This window comes from Netta rufina (genome assembly GCF_964035555.1).
Source record: "Netta rufina genome assembly, chromosome: 13".
NCBI lineage: Eukaryota > Metazoa > Chordata > Aves > Anseriformes > Anatidae > Netta > Netta rufina.
In genome coordinates this window covers 18,929,255-18,951,259 of record NC_140136.1, presented here as the reverse complement: position 1 = coordinate 18,951,259, position 22,005 = coordinate 18,929,255, and the positions used below count along the sequence as shown (strand labels likewise).

At 37.2% G+C, this 22,005-nt stretch overlaps 1 protein-coding gene across 2 annotated transcripts in view; it reads right to left on the bottom strand.

The window, feature by feature from the left end:
* The window catches only part of NETO2 (neuropilin and tolloid like 2), a 29,117-nt gene that overhangs the window by 6,180 nt on the left and 932 nt on the right, over window positions 1-22,005 (bottom strand). For both annotated transcript variants that reach the window (XM_084294635.1, XM_084294636.1), the window contains exons 2-7: window positions 11,431-11,487; window positions 9,792-9,932; window positions 7,637-7,885; window positions 5,538-5,582; window positions 5,321-5,448; window positions 1,478-1,706 (exon numbers count right to left, since the gene is read on the bottom strand). In XM_084294635.1, coding sequence (XP_084150761.1) covers window positions 1,478-1,706; window positions 5,321-5,448; window positions 5,538-5,582; window positions 7,637-7,885; window positions 9,792-9,932; window positions 11,431-11,487 — 849 coding nt within the window. The remainder of the gene's footprint in view (window positions 1-1,477; window positions 1,707-5,320; window positions 5,449-5,537; window positions 5,583-7,636; window positions 7,886-9,791; window positions 9,933-11,430; window positions 11,488-22,005) is intronic.

Sequence of the window (22,005 nt, the reverse complement as noted above, 5' to 3'; positions counted from 1 at the left end):
ATATTGATTGTTTTCATGGTTGCCTTCTTATAATTACAAATCATTAATAAGGTAGAAGAGAAAAATAGGTTAGAGATTTGAAGAGAAGATAAACCCAGATTCACTATTTTCAGTTTGGAAACTTGATTATCACTAGACTATTTAAAAATACAGGAAACACTTAGTTTTCTGGCACGTATTTTTGAATTACCCTACCCAAGAAAAACAGTATCTCAAGTTAGAAGATAAATAACTGCATGCCTTTGCAGACTTTCTTCTGGCAAGGACTTCTGAATTCCTTTAGAATTCTAACTTTGGAAAATTATTCAGCTCAAGAAGTGGTTACTGTTTCAGCCTCTTGCACTTCATTCCTCCCCTGCTCCATAATATTTAAAATACATAGGGATAATTTCCCCTGGAAAAGTTCATAGCATTTTTTGAGATACTGCAATTAATTCCAGCTTTCATCACTAATATTAATAATTGTATTGAAGTAAAAAGTACTGGAAAAGCTGTTACAAATTTGATAAGCAGTTTATGCTTAAAACATACTTAAATTCACAATAAAGTTTATTAAATGCCTACTCTAGGTTAAACAATAGACTAGTTTGTGAAATGTTCTTTCTACTGGTTCTTACTACCATGTACACAAAGCAGGCAATAAGACAGTTACCATCAATCGCTGTTACTTCAGAAAGGCTGTTGTGCAGAAACTATCTTTCATTCTGCATTAAACTTTCCTGTTCAATGGAGCTGAACATCAAACTACCTGTTACCTGTAACTTGTATTTTTTTGCAAGATGGTGACCAGGATCCGTTTCAGAACTGTCTACAGACATGTTACTTCTGTCAAAAGCAGTTACGTCTTTGGCAGCAAATGTGTACTACTAATTCTTCAAGCAGAGCTTTCTGAAAACCTTTAGCACAAGCATAGGTCTGCTCTCCTGAAGTGGCGACATGTTTTATTCAGTTCTCTGCGTATATCTCAGGCCTGCCATGCAGTTCGAAACTCAGTTTGCTTCTGTGCTGAAGATGACACTTCTTTGCAGTTTGCACATTCTGCAATGTGGGCTATGTTGTCGTTTGTAAACATGTGAGGCAACCAAATTCAATTAAGTTCAGAGAGAAAGTGCTTAGAAGAAAATCTCACAGACAGGATGCTTTCAAGAAGCATCTTAATTTCCATTGAGAATAATGACTATATTTACGGAAGTCTCACTGCTGTCTTCTAAGTAAGTCTGTGCACGTTTGTAGAAATCATTGAGAAGGACCTTCCCTAAGGCTGTATTATTCTTGAATTCAAAGGAAAAAGAAACCTTTTAAGAAAGGAGGAAAGCCGTTCTTCAGGAACCATGCTCGTAACTGTAATAAAGCAAGTATTTAACTTACCTACTTGTATGTGAAGGAAACAGTATAAGTTCCTGCTGCACAAGACATAGCTAATGGCTTTTCCTAAAGTACCTGAAGTGCCAGAATAGGCACTTTAAAATGTACTTACGATCCACAAATGAAGTGAACAGCATTCGGAACCTGCTTAGCCTACTGCCTTCGTCTGCCCACATTCGTACCACGCCGGTCCCAGTCTGCAGCATGACATCATTTGCTACAGTGCTGCAAAACTTTGCCTTCAGGTTTTCAATAGAACTACTTCCATCATAGACAGCAACAAAATTTCTTTTGCATTCATTGGAATGCTCCATTTGATAGTCCAGAAATCGTAAATAAATCTGTTGGAAAAGAGAAATTAGTATCTCCAGGAAAAGTAATACAAAGAAGACAGTTTTTGATTTTTAGACTTGAATAAGATGTTTTGTCCCCATATAAATTTGTGTAACTCCGGATTCACAATGCTTTTAAACTTGCATTTCCTCTCATTAAAGGTCAATGTGGGATATTACCTGGAATTTGTAATAAGTGTCTCCATTTCATTCCCCCTCCCCAGACAATCTTTACTTAATAATTTACTCTGATGTATTTCTGCTCCCCCTGGGGAAAAAATAAATAAAAATCAACACACGAGCTGAATAAAGGTCTAAGCAGCTCTGCTAAGCGTACAGTCTGTTACCCTAGAACAGATGCAAGGAACACATAAATGTCCTGAAAGAACAGTTAATGGTCTTTTGACTGCTCTCTTGCCTTTCTAATTCATAAAAATCGGGCTAAAATATAAGGGAAGAAATCTTGTGAGCAAAGCTCTGAAGCAAAATAAGGAAATTAAAATTTGTTGCTTCAGAATGGAAGCTAATTACTTATACATAGCTGTGTTATGAAAGACATAAACCATGAAAACCATGGGTAATTTGAATAAAAATGGAAGCAGGAGATAAGTAAACTGGCTATCTAGGAAGAGTTAATAAAATTAAGCCAATCTTAACTCCTCCGAAAATAAAAATCTAACCAAAGAAAAAGCAACATAAGTGGTAGATCATACGCAGCAAAGAAATTGGAAGACCAACATGGTACTTGAAGAGTGAGCAAATAATTTATCTTGCTAGGGCAGGAAGCTTGAGAAAGCTTGCAATTAAGTTAGAGTTGCATAGAAAGATCATCGGGCTTTTTAATCCCTTGTAGGTCTATATTGGAATTCTCAAAATTCTAGTGAAAGTTGAAGAGATACATAATTAAGCCACCTGTAAATTAAAGCCATCCTTAAAATTCCCAAGCAGTCCATAATTTTGACAGAGAAGAAATCTATCCATGTGGAGGCTGAGGGAGAAGAGGTTCTAAACCATCAGGTCCTCAGTGCATTCCTCAGATAAGCCCGAGTCTTGACCGTGCATTTACAATGGCCTGTCTGGCTGACACCACGAATACTAAAGACCTTTTCAACAGCACAATTTTTCATGCATCTATCTACTGACAGGAATCTCAAACTCTTGTTTAGATTGTGACGGTGTGGATGAATACCATACTATTGCTGTATTACCTGCTTTTCTGCCCTTTTACCATCTCTTGCTTTTAAACTTAACTAGCGTGAAAACTGAATTGTAAAGAACTCACTAAAACAAAAGCATTACTCTTGAGTGAGAAAAAAAAAAAAACAAAACAACACATGCCCCCCACCTACAGTTAACAGACTCTATTTAAAACACAGTAAGAGAGAACATAAAAAATTGGTTACACTTGTCCAGCCTGGCTTCTCCTTTCTTTCTGCTGTTTTCCAGAAGCAGGCTGCCAGCATTTTCTCCCCTTGCACATTCTATGATAAGGTGCAGCCTGTGCACTATCTCATGCTTCATCTCACTATTCTGTGAAAATGCTATTTTTTTGGTACCTAAGTATGTTTCCTGAACACACATGTGATTCCATGCATGTTCAGCATTGTGATCTGCAAAGTGATTTTCTGTAAATAGTCTTTTTTTCTTTTTCTTTTTTTTTTTTTTCCCACTGTCTTAGATTCACAAGTGGAAGTTCTCAGCTACACTGAGAACCCATCTTCTATTGATGTTTTATCTCACAAACTTGGGGGGTTTGAGCTGCATGTGCTGGTATTTTCATTTAATGATTGGCTTTATGTATGTGCTGTGAAATTACAATGGAAACTAAAAATAAATTGGCACATTTTTAGTAGAGCTATCTGCATATGAAAACAAAGGAATAATTCCATTGAAAGGGCTCAGCTCTGCAAAAGCTCCTTCTAGTTAGTGTGCCAGGCAAGTAAATATAAAAGGTCTTTGCTCTTAGATTATACTGATAATTCTAGTAATTTTCTGAAATCTGGAGTGATTTATTAAATTTATATTATGCAGATTTTGTAAGCCCTTTCATTGCTGTAATTGTTAGTTTAAAAATATATTTTTAATGCAAAATCAAATTGAGGAAATTAAAAATGTCTATGCTTAGTTTTTTCAAGAGATGGAACCATATCAGATCTAATGGGTTTTATCACCATAATTCTGCCAAAATTGAAGCTCGAGAAACCACTCTTAGAATACGAAGAGTTATTTTTCTGTAATGTTTTAACTCAATAATTTAGGATGATGATCTAATCTCAGGACTGACCCAACTACAACTGTGCCTTCTGGCAACATTCAATAATTTATTAAAATACTTAAGCATGAGACCTGGTGCACTCAAGTGGAAATGTAGAGAGAAAATGGTTTTATTATTGTTTCTGGAAAACTGCTACTATTACTCAGACTAGTACAGGGCTCTTGGGGGTTGACTCACTTCCTCAAAGGCTCAAATATATTAGTGGAGTTTTAGTTTCTTGTCTTGTCCTCTTATTTCTGTCTTTTAGGTTGCTGTTTCAGTACTGATTTGGAAGTTGGTGAATAGGGCTACTTAATTAACTCTTAGCAGTGGATAAGAATGACTGTCAGCTTGGCAAGTCCTGCTATTAAAAATACATATTTTTAAAATTTTATGTACATGTGGTACAGGCAAGTAGTAATATGTGCTTTAATACACACACAGAAGCAAATAACAGATGTGTATGTTATACAGAGAAAAATTACATATTCAGTGCAATTTGTAAGTAATTAGCAAGTGTATGGTTCTGAAATGTTATGTAGCTTCTCTATTTTTGAAAACAGGCTCAGGTTATTGTATTTTGGAATCCTTCTCTCTGCACAACAATAAAGCTTAAGTTGTTTTTAATGATTATAAGATAGTGTGTTTTTTCATAAGTAGTCTTCATAAGTAGTATTCGTAAGTAATGCTGCAGACACAATCACAAATATCAGGTACCTATATATCTATTGCTGATTTTTGACTCAAGCAGCTACCATGCGCCTTTTGGGACTCAGAAAAGTCCAACCAGATTTTACTGTGGCGCTTTCAGAGGGTATGATCCTATAGCAAAGTCAGAAGAGAAAAAGTGATAGCTCCTCAGGCATTTCCAGGTAAAACCTTTCATTTTAGCTCAGACTGCTGATGAGATAGATGGGGTTTTAGTGAAGGTGCTGGACTGTGAATTAGACTGGGGAGGAGCCAGGTACACGTTCTGCTGACTTTGAACAGAACCAAATCCTCCAGCAGAACTATTGGCAGCAAAATTTTAAATCATAGCAGCAAGATTTACTGTAGTTTATCAAAGCTGTTAGCCAGCATTTTTACCTGCAGTTTTCCAATAAAACCACGGGCCAAATCAAATGTCCTTGGAAAATGTTGCTTTAACAGTTTTCAGGGTTATTTTGTATTTAAAGTTTCAAATAATAGGAAGATAACATGATGGACTTGCTGTATATGTTGCATTTCAGAAACAATATTATGTCTGAATTTCCTAAGCTACTGATACATAATTCATTTCAATGAAAGTGTGAAATTATGCTAATCACTATTACCTGTTACTAATTACTTGGAAACCCATTACATGCTGAATGATATGAATGAAACTCACCTTAGCATTTGGAGTAGCCTTAATTGTCCATATGCAGTCAACTGCTTGTCCTGGTTTTGTTTTTTCTTCTTGTTCTACTTGACTGGAACGTACTATTCCGTCAGCTCCTGAGAGCTCAAATTGGCAGTCTAGGGAGAACATATACCTTGCTGTCAAATGCAATACGATATTAATTTAAAATTTCATATATAAAGAAATTGGTACTGTAATACTAGACCTGGAATGGGATTTAAAATGCCTCCTAGGTAAGTGAAGTCAGGATCTGTAATAGAAAGAAGCCATGAGTCACGGGGGCTATCAATTCTTAACAATCACTTCAAGGCTTATTATAATCTGAAGATGATGTCCATTTTTATTATGTCACAATAAAAATTGCCAGAAAGTTTGTTGAATCAATTGAAGGCTACAGAGACAAACTTTTTTTAGATAATACATTACTTCACAAAGATTGACATTGTAATTCTATGCTAACAGTTCGGATTTCCAGTCTAACACCAAAAATTATAATTAGGTATTTTGTCCTTATGATACATTCTTAACTTTAACTACGCCAGTTTTCACTGAAATCACTGGAGCTTCACAAGAGTACAGGGATCTTTCTGTGTGCATCATTTTAATCAGATTGTTGTCTGTATGTCTGGGAACAATTTGAACTGGAGTAGATTATAATATATTGATGTTTTGAAATTGCTAATTGCTATTAGTAATGAACATAAAAAAAGACAGCTCAATACTAAAGATACTTTTTCCTTGGGTACCCATGCTGCTTATATTAGGCCAAGTATCACAGTTCTAGGTATCATTTATTAGGGCAGAATTTAGCGTTGATTGCTCCTCTATTGTTCCTCCTTCTATTGTTCCTCCTTCTAAATGCACAGTGAATGTATTGTACGTGTCTGTGTAGTAAACTATGGTAACATACTGTATGTAAATTACTAGTGAGTTAAGAATACACTTTTTCATAATGGTTAAACAATGGTACTTGACTTTACTGGGACTAGGACTTGGCTAAAAATGGGTCTAAAATGGGCTGGACTGTCCACGGTTCACATATCAGCGATATGTGTTTCCTCACAAATCACACAGAAACTCACAAGATGCATGGAGACTTTCTACGTCACAGGTGTGGCGTAGAAAGTCACCAAGCAAATCACGTACATCGTAGTGTGTACATGTGCATGAGACGTTAGTCTACGCAAAGAAAGCACTTCAGCCTGGAACTAGGCTAAGTTAGTTTTGAAAGTGATGTTAATGATGCTTTGGAAACGGACTTAGCAAGATGCATAAGTACTGTCCCCATGGAAATATTTTAGCAGATCACTCTCAGTGGACTGGTTACTACGTTAATGTGGAGAGTTTCCAAGTCTAAATCCCTAGCAAGGTGTACAGTTCTATAAATAGTAATATAGAATTGTGTATAGTATTTTCATGTGTTGTAGGGTTAAAGATCAGTTGGGTAAAGATGGCATAAAAAAATTATGCATGTCTATGCATTTATAGTAGCAGTAGAGCTAGCTTTTGTACATTGTGTTTTGTCCCAAAGGATGATAAAATGCTGTTAGCTACCCATGTATTGTATCTATGAAGTACAGCAATAGAGCATTACACAAGGATATCAGTTCAAATTCACTTGTAAAAAGAATGCTTGCCAGTTTTAAGTGGCCCAACAGAGCAGGTGTAGTTTCTGTCTGTCTAAAGGCACTGTAAGCGCATTACCCTCTCCTTCATACCCTGCAAACTACAGTTCTTTGAGCAAAGAACAATGCTGTTGTCTGAGTCCATTGTTTGAGGGTATCTAGTTATATCAATAGTTGATATTTGGGCTGTATAGATATTTTCTCTGATTTTTCAGAAATGAAAATTTAAAATGTTTTGCATCTGGCTGAAAGTGCTATTATAGATTGACCTCAGATATTTTGTGTCATCTTGTCTGATATTCCTTAGAAGATAGGCCGTTGAAAATGCCAAACTGCTAGTCTACATAAATGCTCTTTCCATTACTACCCTGGTGGAGTTGGTACAAATTAGAATACCAAAGAGGGAAGTTGCTAAAGCCTTCAGTACAAACAAGATCAATTGACTTCTTCACTAGGAAAGTACAGACCTGTAATTCCCTTTGGTCAATTTCCCAAAGTGATTTTATTCAGGTATCCATCAAGATTAGCACGACAGACACCTCTAACTATTGCATTGTTACTTTGCCTTCATATGCACTTACGAAGAAATACAGCTCTAGACTGACAGAATAAACACATCCACAGAGTTCCATGGGAGCAAATGGTCATTAATGTGGTCATTAATTTTAGGCATCTTTACCTGGTATAAATGAGTATTTTGCTTGAAATCCCTTTCCTTCCAGCTCCTCATCAGAAGTAAACTTGATCCACATGAATCTCCCTGTTGATCTAATTAATGCAGGGCTTTTCAGACCACAGTAACGATCAATGAGAGGGGAGAAGCCAAAAGGTCCATCTCGAACCTCCAGATGATCAAACCGACATTCAAATGAGGGTTCTATGTAATAAGGTTCATCAAAGGTCAACTCAATTCTTTGTCGTGGAGCAGCTAGACATAAAAAATTGAGCAAAAGATTAAATGGAGATCTATATAAAACACACATGAAGACATGAAATGGAGAGAGACCTCCAAAACAGCAAGATAAAGAGACTAGACACTTCTCAAAATACGCCTAGTAGTCTGCCACAAAAACTTAGATATACTCTAATGAAAATTCTAAAACTGATTCTGTGGGAGATACTTTTTCATGGAATGACATGGATTTTTTTTTTCTTTGACCTTTAAAATTGAAAATTCAGCAAGGACATAAATTTAAAATATCATGTGTAACACATATCAACACATATGCGAAGGTATTCAAGCAAGGTTTAATATTAAAATATAAATTAGCGTTGTACTGGGAACAAAGTACATTAAAAAAAAAGGAAAAAACTTGAGGGATACAGAAAACAATGGAAAAGAAAAAGATATCAAGAACTACTACTCGCTGATATATTTACTAAACATTAAGCCCAAATTTGGAGATCCTTTAGCAGGAGATGTCTTCTAGTAGAATTCTCAGAAAAGTGTAATTGCTTAATATATATTATCAATATATGAATGACTGCAGATGTTGGTAAGTCTGAACCAGGATTTGGATCAGATCGCTGATCAGAGCACGCTTTCACATCTGTAGTTTGGAACCATGCCTTTATATTGTGTGTATAGTCTTAGTGCTTCTTGCTAGTGTCATCTATTGTGCTATATGAACTTTCAGATACTACTTGGTATCTGGAACAACAGCATTAATGAATCATATGCTGTCTACTTCTGGATGCAAAAAGGATTTATTTATACATCTTTAACACTGTTTAGACATTTACACCTTAATTATACATGAGTTAAAAATATTTCTGGCTGTTGGTTTGCACATATTGGCAGTGGTCTGCAGGAAGGACCATCTCTTAGTGGAGGACTTTTTTCTCGCTCAGATTCCCACAATGATCCTGTGAAATGACAGTGAGAACAGAGGCATGGAAGCTGTTTCTGTGCCCCATGGAAACTGCCTTGTACAAGGAAGATCCAGCACTGGATCTAGTGTGTCTGAACTCTAAAGCTGGGCAGGATATCTGCTCTCCATGCATTCAGTGGCAGGGAAGATACAAAACTTCCAATGTGCATGCATGGAAACAAAAATGAGGGTCCATATTAATCAGGACAAATAAAAACTCGCTGAAACTTGTTACTTGAAAAACACCAATTAATTGATATGAATCTAATGATGAAGCAAACTAGTGTTTTTAGCTGACTTCAGTGGGTTTTGGATGCAATCTAGGAAGAGGAAAAATAATTAGTGTGTCCCAAGTCTTGCAGCCTTTATCCAAGATATTCCCATCAGATTGTATTTTTTTCTAGTTAATGTTTTTTTTTTTATCCCCATTGCATAACTTCAGTAGTGCAAAAATGGACAAGTGTCCATTTTTAGTACAGTGCTACTGTGACAGACAGGTGCGGGGTTTTTATTAATAAAGGGCAGCATAAAGATTTGCTGTCCCTGAGATAGATTTAGACTAATATAGTGTGATCTGATAAATGCTAAAGATAGCTCTTCAGCCATCTTTTCCAATTTATTATCAGCAATATTCTACATGATATTAAGATAAGCCACATTTTTTATCTTAATAGTTCTGTGCTTTCATAGATTACAGAAGATCTGATGCTGCTTTGTCTGGCTGTGAGGTTATGCCTTATTCCATATTGATGATTCCTATGTTTGCCTTTTATATTCACGTGCTGTTGTTACCCAAAAGAGTACATTTAACTTCTCACTCAACCAAGTAACTAAAGAATTGATTATATTACCAATATGACTATACGATACTTGATGATATGTTAAAACGACAGTTTTAACAGTTCAACATAATCAATTTAACAGTAAGGTTACAATACAACAAAAGAGAAATATAGCTGGTACCTTCTAAGATGTAGATGCACTCTTGATTTGGTGGGTACATGTTAGGGTAGTTTGGTGAAGCAAAGTGTCCTCCATTACTAGTCCGCACCCAATTATCGCACTGGGTAGGAGGAATGCGATTCAATCCAATATTTTGCCCACCTTGAGGGAAAATAAAGAGATCAAATAAATGTCTCCTGGAAGCATGCAAATTTGATTTTGCAAAGGTAAAACATTGACATAATACACAGCCTGTAAGAGAAGAAAGTAATTTGTTTTGGTTGAGAACCCTCTTATCATAGATGCCACTTGTTAATATCTAGCTAGGAAAATCTTTTGGTCAATTTAGTGGTGTGGTATATCCTGATAAGATCACAATTTCTGAATGTAAGATCTGTACAGTAATCCTCAGGAAGGGAAGAGAGGGAGTAAATTTTTTTTTACCCACATGAGTTTAGATTTGTTGATGCTTTTTTCTAAGTCATATAGTTACAGTGGCTGCCAATAGAACAGCTTTATTTTATGTCCTGTGTCTTTTCCATTCCTATGCAAATGTAATCCACACTATTTGTCAGCATTTACTACTTTGACCCTGATTCCAGACTATACTAAAGCATATCGCCCTTAAGCTATTTACAATAGTTTGTTGGAATAAAAAATGCTTATGATAGGTAAATAAATTAAATACAGCAATGGTAGTTAATAAAATTAATAGCAGTAGGTAGATTGCACTGGTAGCTAAGATTCTCATTTAAGATCAAAGCTCTCTTTTTCTGGATGCAGGAAAATACGATCTGTGGCTGAGATGTTGCACTTTACTGTGATCATGCACCATGCTGGATCATTCACAGAAGCTTTGTTAGATCAGATTTCTTTATCCTTGGAGAAGGGGCTTGGGAGCAGTATGATCCTTCTAACATTCTTATTAAGTACCTTTGACCTTCTTCTTTGATATCAGCAGAACTGAAGAGAGAAAGAAACAGAGTATGTGGTTTCTGCTAGATTTTTCCTAAATCTCACAGGGGTGCTCTCATCATGTTATTTATATTTATGCAGTTTTTCCTTGCAGACCTTTGAGAGGGAGTCCGTGCTGATACAGGTCATAGCTGCCTACAGTAAGTTGCAAATTACATCACCTTCCACTGATATCTTGGCAGCCTTTATTTACGGAGGTGAAAACTTCGTCTCTCCTGCAGAAATTGTTCAAGGAAATTCTGTAGGTGTCAGTTCAAGGAATTCTTCTCTCCGATGTGTGGATGAATCCCACATATGAGAAAATAAGGTTTGTGAAACTATTGCCTTCCCCCCTCAGGAGGTATAGGCTTTAAAAATATTTGTGGGTGGACTGCTTGAAAAGCTTGTTGTCAGATAGAGAAAACAGGAATTTCCGCGGTGTTTTTTTCCCACCTCTAAATTCTAAAACCATAGAATTTTAACTGGGTAAATGAACCTTCATGTTCTTTGTGACTGGATGGCTTTGTTCAACTGGAAAAAATGCAGTAAATGATGGGGGGTGGGGGGGGCAGGGATGGACAATACCAGAATTCATATAATTAATTCAAGACCTATGAGAATCTGAATACTTTGACTTATATTGCTTAATTCAACACTACTAAACTCTTACATTTTTGGAAAGAAAATCATCAAACCAAAATTGTACCTTGTGTCTTCTGTGCAATGGCAATCCCTTCCACTACAAGGATTGTTACCAGCAACACTGGTAAGAGAAATTGAACAGGAAAAGCATCAGTAATTGAACAAAATTACAGACCATTTTATGCAATCCTAATTCATGCAAATCCTAGAATCACTAGCCCAAACAACTCAGAACATACAAAAATACATGCACATAAAAGCACATATATGTCCTTTTTTTTTAATTTCAGCTTTAGGAAACTAGTGTAGTTTAAGTACACTGCAGGTTCTTCTTCCATGTTCCTTAAGAAAGCCTTTATGAAAATGATCATTTATTGTTTAAAGGGACTTCAAGAATCCTTTATAGAGGGTCTACAGATCTGAACACATTTTATAAAGTTAAATGGTGTCTATCTTCTATATAATTTTTATATCCTGAAAGAGATGTTTGTCATCTTTATTGAACAGTATTTATCCTACACCTCCATATGCATAATGTGTATACAACAGACTTCCCTAGCTTACACAAAATTAATTAGGACCACAGGAGACACTGCATGGTCGTATCCCTACAGAGGTTTCAGGAGTGCTACAGAATTGTATCTGCAAGACTGGTTGCTGTGACACTGCTACAACCCCATAGCAGTGATTTCTGCAAACAGTGCAGGTGCAAGTTCTCGTGATGGTGAGATTTACTCTGAGTAGTTACAGAAGCTATGATGTTGGGATGTACACTGTTGAAAGCATGCTGGTTTGCTGATGCATTTTGTTACATGCTGGCATTTTCTAGGTTTGAACTAACCTGTGATTTGAACTGATATTTGACCTGTTAAAGATTTTCTGCTATATTTCTTCCCCCAACCCTTTTCCTTCCTTCCATGAAAAGAAGCTGTCTCAATGGTCTTGCTTTCAAACGTTGCCTTATGATTACACTTCCCTTGCACCCAAGAAGAGTTGGTCTGAACAGCACACACTAAGGATTCCACACTCCCCTATTCATCAACAGCTTTAAAGCAGGTTTAATCTCCTGATTTTCCTAAAATGCTTTGTCTCCTTGAATTGTTAGGGATTACCAGGAAGGGAAAAGGGAATGAAGTTAGAGTATATTATTATGCCCTCTTCAAATCTTTGGTTTGCCTCCATCTTGAATACCTCTAATTTTAAACATTAGAGAACTGGTGAAGCAGGCTAGGACTCGGACAGAAGCTGGCTGAGGGCAGATAGAATACAAGTTGTAATATCATACTGAGACAGGGAACAGAGAGCACTTAGTTTCTCTTACACTACAAGAACCAGGGGGTATCAGACAAAGCTAGCAGGTGGCATGTTCAGAGTAAACTAAGATTATTTTATTTTAATGCACAAATGTCATAACACATCCTTAGAGTGGAAGATTCTGCTTCAAGAACCCCTTGTTTCATAAACTGCTGGGAGTCTGGGATAGAATTTGAGGCAAATATCATTTGTTCTACTTTTACAGTCTGAGACCTCTGCTTTTGCATCTCTGTGCAAGACAAGATAGCAGGCTAGATGGACCTTTGATTTGACCTGGTATGGCCCTTCCTGTGTTCTTAATTGATTTGTTAATACCAAGTCAGACTGGCATGGCCTCATCCCTATAAAAAAAGATTTCAACAGGAACTCCATTGTCACATTCAAGAAGTTCATTCTATTTCCCGATTTTTCCCTCTCATTGCTCAGGCATCCTAGTTGCTCATGCTGAAATGGCAGTTTCTCTATCTGCAAATTCTCTGTGTTGGTATTAGACTTTCAGCCCTTCTGAGAGCTCCAGAGGGAGCATGCACTGACTATGAACTACTGAGATCTTGACTAAATTCATATAGATGCCACTGTAATGTTGGTACAGATCTAGTATCTTGGGGAGGGATGGAAGGAATCAAAGTCTGCCCCTGGAAGTGTCAGTCTTGCATTTCTGTTTTATTATGTATGTTTCTGCTGCCCTCTCTTCTTTCTACCCATATTAAAACAGACTGCACATGGTTATGAGACAACTCGACAAGGACCATTTTTTCCATTTCTTAAAGATGACCACCCTCTATTTTGCAAGGACATAGCAAGCTCAAATCAATTTAGACCACTTTATTGTGCTGCTTCTTAAAATGCAAAATGGGTTTTGGCTTTTTTTTTTCATAAAGCAAACAAACACGGAAATCTTGAATAAATACTTTCTTGACTAACAGAATGAATGCAGATAGTCCCTTATCAGAGACAAATCTGCATTTATTTTTATTTTTATTTTTATTTTTATTTTTATTTTTATTTTTATTTTTATTTTTAGTATAGCTATCTACTGTGGCTAATGCTGTTATAGCATACCTTTTTTGGTCTGTTTGTTTTTTTCCCCCTAAGAACATCCATAAGCATCTATGTTTATTTCAGTGACCGTGGTCTCTTCTACAGGTACAAAGAACATCCGAACAGATACTCAGTTGTACTAACCAGTGATTTCCCTTCTTGAAATGATGTGGAGACAGAAACAGGCCTCCTAAAAGGACTTGAGAAAATCTGATTGGTTTTCACTAAAGCCTGTGCTACTTCTATAAATAGCCCAGAGCTGTGTGTGTGTAAGTGCAAAGGAACAGTGCATGTTTCCTGCAGAACAGCATGGGTAGGCAGACAATTATAGAGGATAAATGGTCTGAATATTTGTCTTACTGCCTTAATTTTGTCATCGTATATGGATGAGTGGATATAGTAAGTATATGCCACTTTCTCATTGTTCCCTGCCCTTTTCATCCTTTTCATTTTAAATCTCTTCCAACTCTTGCCTTTCTCTAGCAATGCTCCCTCTCTTGCTCTCAATCCCTAAGATGTATTCAAAGCAGCCCAGGTAGCAAATCTTTAAGGGCCTACCTTTGCCATTACCTTTATCCCTGGTGATAAACACATCTTTTTTTTTTTTTTTTTTTTTTTTTTTAAACACACTGCTTAATATTCTCTAGGTGGGCTGTCCTTATCTCTGTGACCGAAAAGGTGGAGAGAGGACTTATATTTACATGTATATCTGTTCCTCCTGAGAGTAGTGGGCAGAAACCCCTAAGGCAGCATTGCCTTAAACTGGGTCCATTTACACGACACAATACAGTGCATGATAGCAAATGGGAGCTTTTTGGCTGGAAACAAGGCCTATTAATGTTCAGGATGAAAAGAAAAGAAGGAAAAAAAATGAGCCAGGATATTTTTAAACCTTTCAGACTGCTTCCATTAACCCATTTTAGTGTAATTTTTAAAAACAACAAAGCAGTCATTTGGTGTCCCAAATCTATATTGCTTCCTGGAAAACATTTTCAAATTTCAAAGACTAATTTAAACCAGTAACAAGGAAGGAAGATGTCAAGGGAAGAGACAGATCCTGTAGGACGGCACAGTGGAGAGCTAGTGCTAAACCGGTGTCCTGAGAGTGCATACAGCAACACGGGCACAGTGACTAGAGCAGACATGCGGAGATACTGAACTACATTCACTAAAAGTCTTGTAGCACTTTCAGAAGGATCATAAATCACCTTGTTATTTCTGATAAACTGAAATTCAAATAGTTATAATGCACCTGAATTTGAAATGAGACACAGTATTCCTCCGTTGTTCCTTTTTTCATCTTTTAAAGTCTCTTAGGTGTCACTGAAACACGACATTCTTCTGTGTGGATGAAAGGTAATGTGTGACTTAGCCCTGTATTCTACTATGGTACGGAAAACAGAAGTAGTAGGTGCCCCAAAATGCTTGAAGGTGGCTTGATAATGTAAGCAGGAGCACAACCAGTGCACAGTTGCAGGACTACATTGAATATCAAAGAGACGGAAGGGTGTTTAGGGTTGTTTTTCATGGAGGAGTGTGGTGAGAATTCTGCTAGACAATACTGAGATTGTGGAGACTGACCTATAAACTTCCACGTATTTAGTTGTTAAAGACAATGGAGACAAGTGATTCTGCAACTTATTTTAAGTTTCTCCTTCCTATCTAAACTGTACAAGGGGCTACCATTAAACCAACAGCAGCAAAGCCATTGAGGTAGACAGATTAAGAGGAGCTTCTTTTATTCATGAATCTGGTATTTGCTACAGACAAATTCCATTAATTATGGTGCATGTTTATGTACTACCATTTAAAGCTCTGATAGCTTTTACCTGTGTGACATTAACTGGAAATAAAGAAAAAGCAGCAAGGTTTTTTTCTGCCTTTAAAACAATCTATTTTTCATTTTCTTCACTTCTTTGCATGAAATGTTTTAGATCACATAGCCTGCAGACAGTAATATAGACTTTTAAGCGTGAAGACACTAATCATACGTTGCAAGTTATCATCACTATTCGGTTGTTGAAATAGGCTTATGGAATAACATAAAAGAATCCCCTGAACTGGTGTAATAAACCATGCATTTTTTTGCAGGAGTCAAGATTTTATTTGCTGACGTTTCTTAAAGTTCTCTAAAACGAATATAAGATGCAAAAAATATCTGTTAATTGGTTTGTGAAGTATATACACATATAGATTAAAAAACGAGTGGCTCCTATTTCTCTTTAAACATGGGAATAATATAGTTTTATAGTAAACAAATGCTCAACCAACATTAAGAAACCAGTGTTTTGCTTAGAGAAACAAGTGCTGTAGGCTGCAAATCTGACATATGCTTGTACTTTCTGGCAAGAAGCATTCTTCAGATTTCATGGAATACACTACTGCTCTGAGCTCTCTATGGTACGTCTTTCCTCCGCTTTTTCTGCATGCTCTAGGGATCTTCACATATAGAGAAAACACAGTAGATGTGCTGTGTAGCTCTGCAAGCAGTGTCTGTCTTCAGGGATAACAATGGGGCACCTATGCATGCAGGGCAAGCTGAATATCAAAGTTGGGAGCAATCAAGCAAAACTTAGAAACAGAGTGAAAAATTCCACCATTTGAAAAATGAAGACTTAATCATTTAGAGCATTACATGTTCTTAGTACTTGTGGTAGTCAGAATCCTAGGGATGAAGCTGACAGACGTTGCTTAGAGCGGGATTCACTGTTTTCTCTCTGCTGTACGCCCTGGATTAGGCAGCACCTTGTGTACATAAAGTCCAAACAGACGGTAATTGGCAACACGCAGGTCATGCATGTTAGAACATCTTGCCAGGATGCCTGCTTCTTTCTGGCAGATACAGCCCTGAGTAACAAATGCTTGATCTTAATTATATACTGTGTTTTGCCTTATGGGAATGAGTCCTTTCCTGTGTACTACTCTTAAACTCAGCTCTTAATTTCCCCCCTGCATGCTAAAATTAATATTACTTTCAGTAACTGCTAATTGCAGTATCCCAGCATTACATCCAATGATTTTCCACATTAGTCTAAACTTCAATTTTAGCTGTTAATGTAGTGGAGGCATTTGTGATGTTACATTTTATCTTATTCTCTGACCAAGAGTACGCGTACAGCATAATTTGTTCATATGCATTTTAGTTGCCTGTAAGGACTCTGATCAAGCATAGGGACCCATGCTGTTAGATGCTGCTTGTATGCAAAGTATTTGACAGGTTTTGTAAATAACTTTTTCAACTTGGACAAACAAGGTAAAGTGGGAAAAGGAAAACAGAGGCACTCTGGACTTAGTGCAATTCTGTGTGGGTGGTCACCTCCTTTTCTTTCAGGAAGCTAATTGAGCGCCTTTCTGATTCAAGCCATTTTTAACTCAGAAACAGACAAACTGTAAAGTCCATGGGAATAAGTTTTCTTTTCCTCTCTTCCTAGCATTTGGTGACATTTGCAAGTTGATAAAAGGAATACTGGATTGCATCTGTTGCTGCTTTTTTAAGCAAACAATTCTATTGCTGAGGATGAAAACACAGCAGTTTTCGAATCTCACATGCTCTTACAGTTCGCAGTCTGTATATACTCCCTGATTTTTCTGTGGTCTCAACAGGACGTTCACAGATTGTTAAAATGAATATCAGAGAGCAATAAAGTTGGCTGCCTAAAACTTAGCTTATTAACAGCCCCAGTGATTTTCTCAATTTTAAATTTATTTATTTAATATTTATTGAGCTACTGCAATATACTGCAGGATTGCAAGAGAATAAAGTAACAGAGATGAAGGCGTGCATGAGGCAAGATGTACTTCAGCTGTTTGTAAGTCTTACCCAGAACATGCTAGTGGAGCTGCCAACCCATTTCTAATCCTCCTCACAAATGTTGGTAGCAGAAGTGGGCTTCATCAGCTATTAACAGTGACTCTAGTGCCTTTCTAAGATCCAAATCTTATTAGCCATTAGCATGCCAGCAGACTGAATGCACTCAGGTCTATGCTCAGATAAGAGTTTCATCTCACTCCGGCTGTTTCCAGTAGGGATTCCTCTCTTTAAGATTGCCAGAGAAACAAACTGGGAGTCTGTATGTCTGCAGAGAAATTAGGTTAACTGGTTCAGGAGGTACAGGCAGTTCCCTTTCATAAAAATCATCTGCAGAGTAATTCACGCTTGGATGGATCTGTGACAGAGTCCCCTCCAGGTTTGCCCAAAACATTTAACATTTCTGATCCCTTCCTCCATCAGAAATATTTGAGCAGCTGTGGGTTGCTTCATTCTACCAGTTTGCTCCACATCCTGATACTTATAATCCAATCCTGGGTATCTCTGCCAGCAAAACTTCTGCCAGAAGAATAATATCTTTCACTTTTTAAATAGATACTTTCCTTTTTATATGGAAGATCTTTTTTCATCTCCAAGCTGTGTGCAGCAAGCGACTGCTGAGAAGGCTGCATGTGCAAACCATGTTGATGAGGGGTTCCAAAAACCTTATTAAAACATATACACTGATTTAAAGTTCAGATGGGTTCCCTGTAGCTGACAGAACCGATCCTGCTGTACATGACTATTCTGAATACATCTTTCCCAGAGATTACTTATTCCTAGAACAGTTGGATAGTGATACTTCTCACTTAGAAATAGATCAGACTGTTCCAAACGTTGTTATTCCTTCATTTCTTTATTATCAATATAGCGTATTTTTTTTCGGTGGACATCTTTTCAGGAACATCTGTCACGGAATTAATATTAAATGTTCTTCTGTCTTCTGTCATGTCTGAGAGCAGCTAATGTAGAGCATAAATATTTTTTCCTGGCTTCTTGCTCTTAGTCCCTGGAAAAGAGACTGCTCTGTGTTCATGGATTTTATTGTCTGCTAAAGGAGGAGGTTTTGTGACAGGTATTGTTAACATCTTGGCAGTCCCTTCCTGGTGCATAGTGGGTCAGCTTTGTAATAACGGAACATGGAGTGAAGCACAAAGATAAGCTAAAATAAAAGAAATGTGGATTTTTTCATGAAAAGTTACCTGCTGGTTTTTTGTTGAAAAATTTACACTCCCCCACCCCAGCCACTTGCTGTATTTGAGGCAGCAGTTGTCAGTCACGTATCAAGAAAGGCAGCAAGCTATGTAGGTTGTCCAAGACTGCTAAGTGCTTAGTTAATTAAAAACCAAATTGGAGTATACAAGGCAGAAAAGCAGCAAGCCTGTTTGCAGTGCTAGAGCCCCAACTGTAGCCAAGATACTATAATTAAGACTTTGCCTGAGTCTAGATAAGCATGTCCCTCACTGCATGTGTAACCTGTTCGGGGGGTAAATAACATGGACAAGAGTCTGTGCGATTTCTGGTACAACTGCAGACATTTAATTGCTCCCTTCGCCATCCCTGCAATAAATTATAATGTGAATTTCTGACAGGTTCACAAATGATGAATAGCTTATAAAGTTGCATTTGGGGAGTAATCTTTCTGTCTAATCTCTCTCCATGAATTAAACCTTAGGGAAGGTGCAGATCATCTTAGCTTTTCATGAGATCGAGATACATAATTCAGTAGCTCCTTTAGCTTCAGCCTGGTGTTACTCTGTACTCCAACTGCATCTATATACCTGACTTACAGACTGAACTTTTCTATTAATAGCAATGCACCTGTAACCAGCTTATTCTGTAAAAATTTTAGCTGTCATTGTCAAGTATGTCTTAGGAAAACTAGAGAGCTAATGTTTTTGAAGTTATGCTACTCTGGGAGCAGCGCATTTTGGATACTAAGTTTGTATGTGTATTAAAAGGCATAATGCATACCACCAAATAATCTTGTATTTAACACAGCACCTTTTTGAAATATTCTATAGTTACTTGAGTTACTTTTCCTTAATTGCTTAACAGTGCAAGCAGTCTTAGCTTTTCTTTTTTTGAGTGCAGCAGAAATGGTTGCAAATTATTCCCATCTTTAGGTAAAAAACAAATGAAATTCTGGCTTACACTTGCTACAGCCTTCATTAGGACCACTTTAGTCTTTACAAACAGTAATTCACTGTTGGTTTCAGTGGACAAGTCATGAAATCAGGAACATAGTTTATGAATTATATTTTTGTCTGCTTGCTTTCAGCTTCTTGGGTCATTGTTACAACTTTTGATTGTACAACTTCTGATTGCACAGGAGGATGTTATTTTGACCGGGCGCAGGAGACTGTAACTCCTAGCTTTCACGTGGAGGGAAGCTTTACATCCTAACACTACTTGTTTGTGAGAAATTAGCTGTTAAAATCATGCCAAAATGCAAATGAGGGGGCTGAGCAGAACGGCAGGAAGTTAATCATAGAAGTCCACATTCTTGCAACCTGCAGAGTTGGAAATAATTCTGGACTGCATTGCAAGGCTGGGAATGTCGACTTTCCGGGAGCAGCGGTAATTTGTTTTAGCCCTGTTTGTTGAATTAGGACAGAAACTACAGAATTCTCTCGTTGGCTTTTTAAGGTGATCTAGCATAATAACCAAAGCAGTGGAAAACTAATACATAGTCTGGATTTAACTTACGGTTTATTTATTTATTTCTTTTAACCAATCAGTGCATGGAAATGAAGGAGGGGAGCATAGCTGAAAAATGGGAACACGCCCATAGCCAACACATTCTGGGGGAATGGAAGATATGAGGAAATTCAGGATGCTATATTTAGTTCCAATGCTTAGCAGAAACATGGCTTATCAAGAAAGCGGCTGCTTTTCTCTCGTATGAAATAGAGGGCTATAATGCCCTATTGTTGCAGAGCAGTTGCATTTTGCAAGCTGTGCTAGAATTCAAGAATGATTCTAGTGCTGGTCAAAAACTCACTGCGAACTCAGAAGGGAGGAAAAGGCTTTGCCTTTAAAGGGGCAAAATGCAGGGAGCACCCTGGCCTCCAGTAGCCCAGTGCTACTGAGAGAGCAGGCAGACGTGGGCTGGGCTCCACTCTGACAAAAGCTGCAGCACTATGGCAGCCTCGGTACTCAGCACTACTGTCTGGATGGGAGCTAACAATCAGGGTGAGATGGGCTTTGGTACATAACGTGAGGCTTTTACAAGTTTGGCTGAACACTATGGATAAAGGCAATAAGAATTATATTAAAATGTTTCTTTTAGTCAGCCCTTATTGCTGATAGCTGAGGAATAACCTATAGTTCTGAACAAGTATAATAAAAGAAAGGTGAATTGCCCCAAAGTGAGCATGATGCGCCTGCCCTGGGGTACGCAGCCCAAAATACAGCCTTTGTGGATGACAGAAATGTATGCATGCATTTCATGTTAAGAACTTGATTGAAACCATTTTAAGTATTATTGAAAGATATAGGGTTTTTCAATGTACTGAGCTTCAGGGTGCTTCTTATGGGCTTCAGCAGAACTCAGTAAGTAAATTACAAAGCCATTTATATAGAGAAAAAAACCCTACTGTCATTGTAGGTTGAGTTTCCATGCAGGATTTAAGATGCAGTTTGTAAATATGGTGGCTTGATTTGAATGTTATTTCCCATAGTTTCATTTTAGGATTAAATCTGTGCATCTATTTATAGGAATCTTTTTCTTTTTTTTTTTTTTCTTCTGCTTCATGATTAGCTGTAAGACTGACTATATGCAGACTTCTAGTGAAGAAGAGATAAAAGGGCATGTATGATGCTAAGTAATGATACCTTGTTTCTGTAGCCATGGCAAGTGATGCATTTTGAATACTAACAGCTTATTGACTAATGGCTTTGTGCAATTTATTGTAAATAATACTAAAAACTTCCTTTAGAAGTGCTTTTCTTTTTAACTGGACACTAGCGTGATTATAAACGATCAGAGTGAGCTCTGTTCAGGAGAAACCCTGTAGTCAAATTGTGAAGAATCAGATATTTCTGAAATGCAATCAAGTCTGTGTACGTAGAAAGTAATTAAGCAGCTGAATTGTCACTTCTATTTTATGGTGGTTTTACCATGGTTTATGGTATTTAACTATGTGCTACATTACTTACAGAGGAAGTGGAAAAATAAAACTAACTACATTTTCTTGGGGCTTACCCAGTAAGCCTTTTGTTCCTGTGGTGTCTAAAACCAGTGGATGGTTAACACCTCTATATAATGGGCATTTGCTGAAAGCAAAGACTTTCTCTCTCAATTATTATGCTAATAAATGAAAAATATTTATTTAAACCCTCAAGATAACTATCCTTCAGATCAGAGACAGGGGATTTCATGGGCTAAGGAAACATTCTGGATTTAAAACAGACTTCTTTACAACTTTCATACCGTGGAAAGACATCAATGCACATCAGAAACAGTTCTCCCCA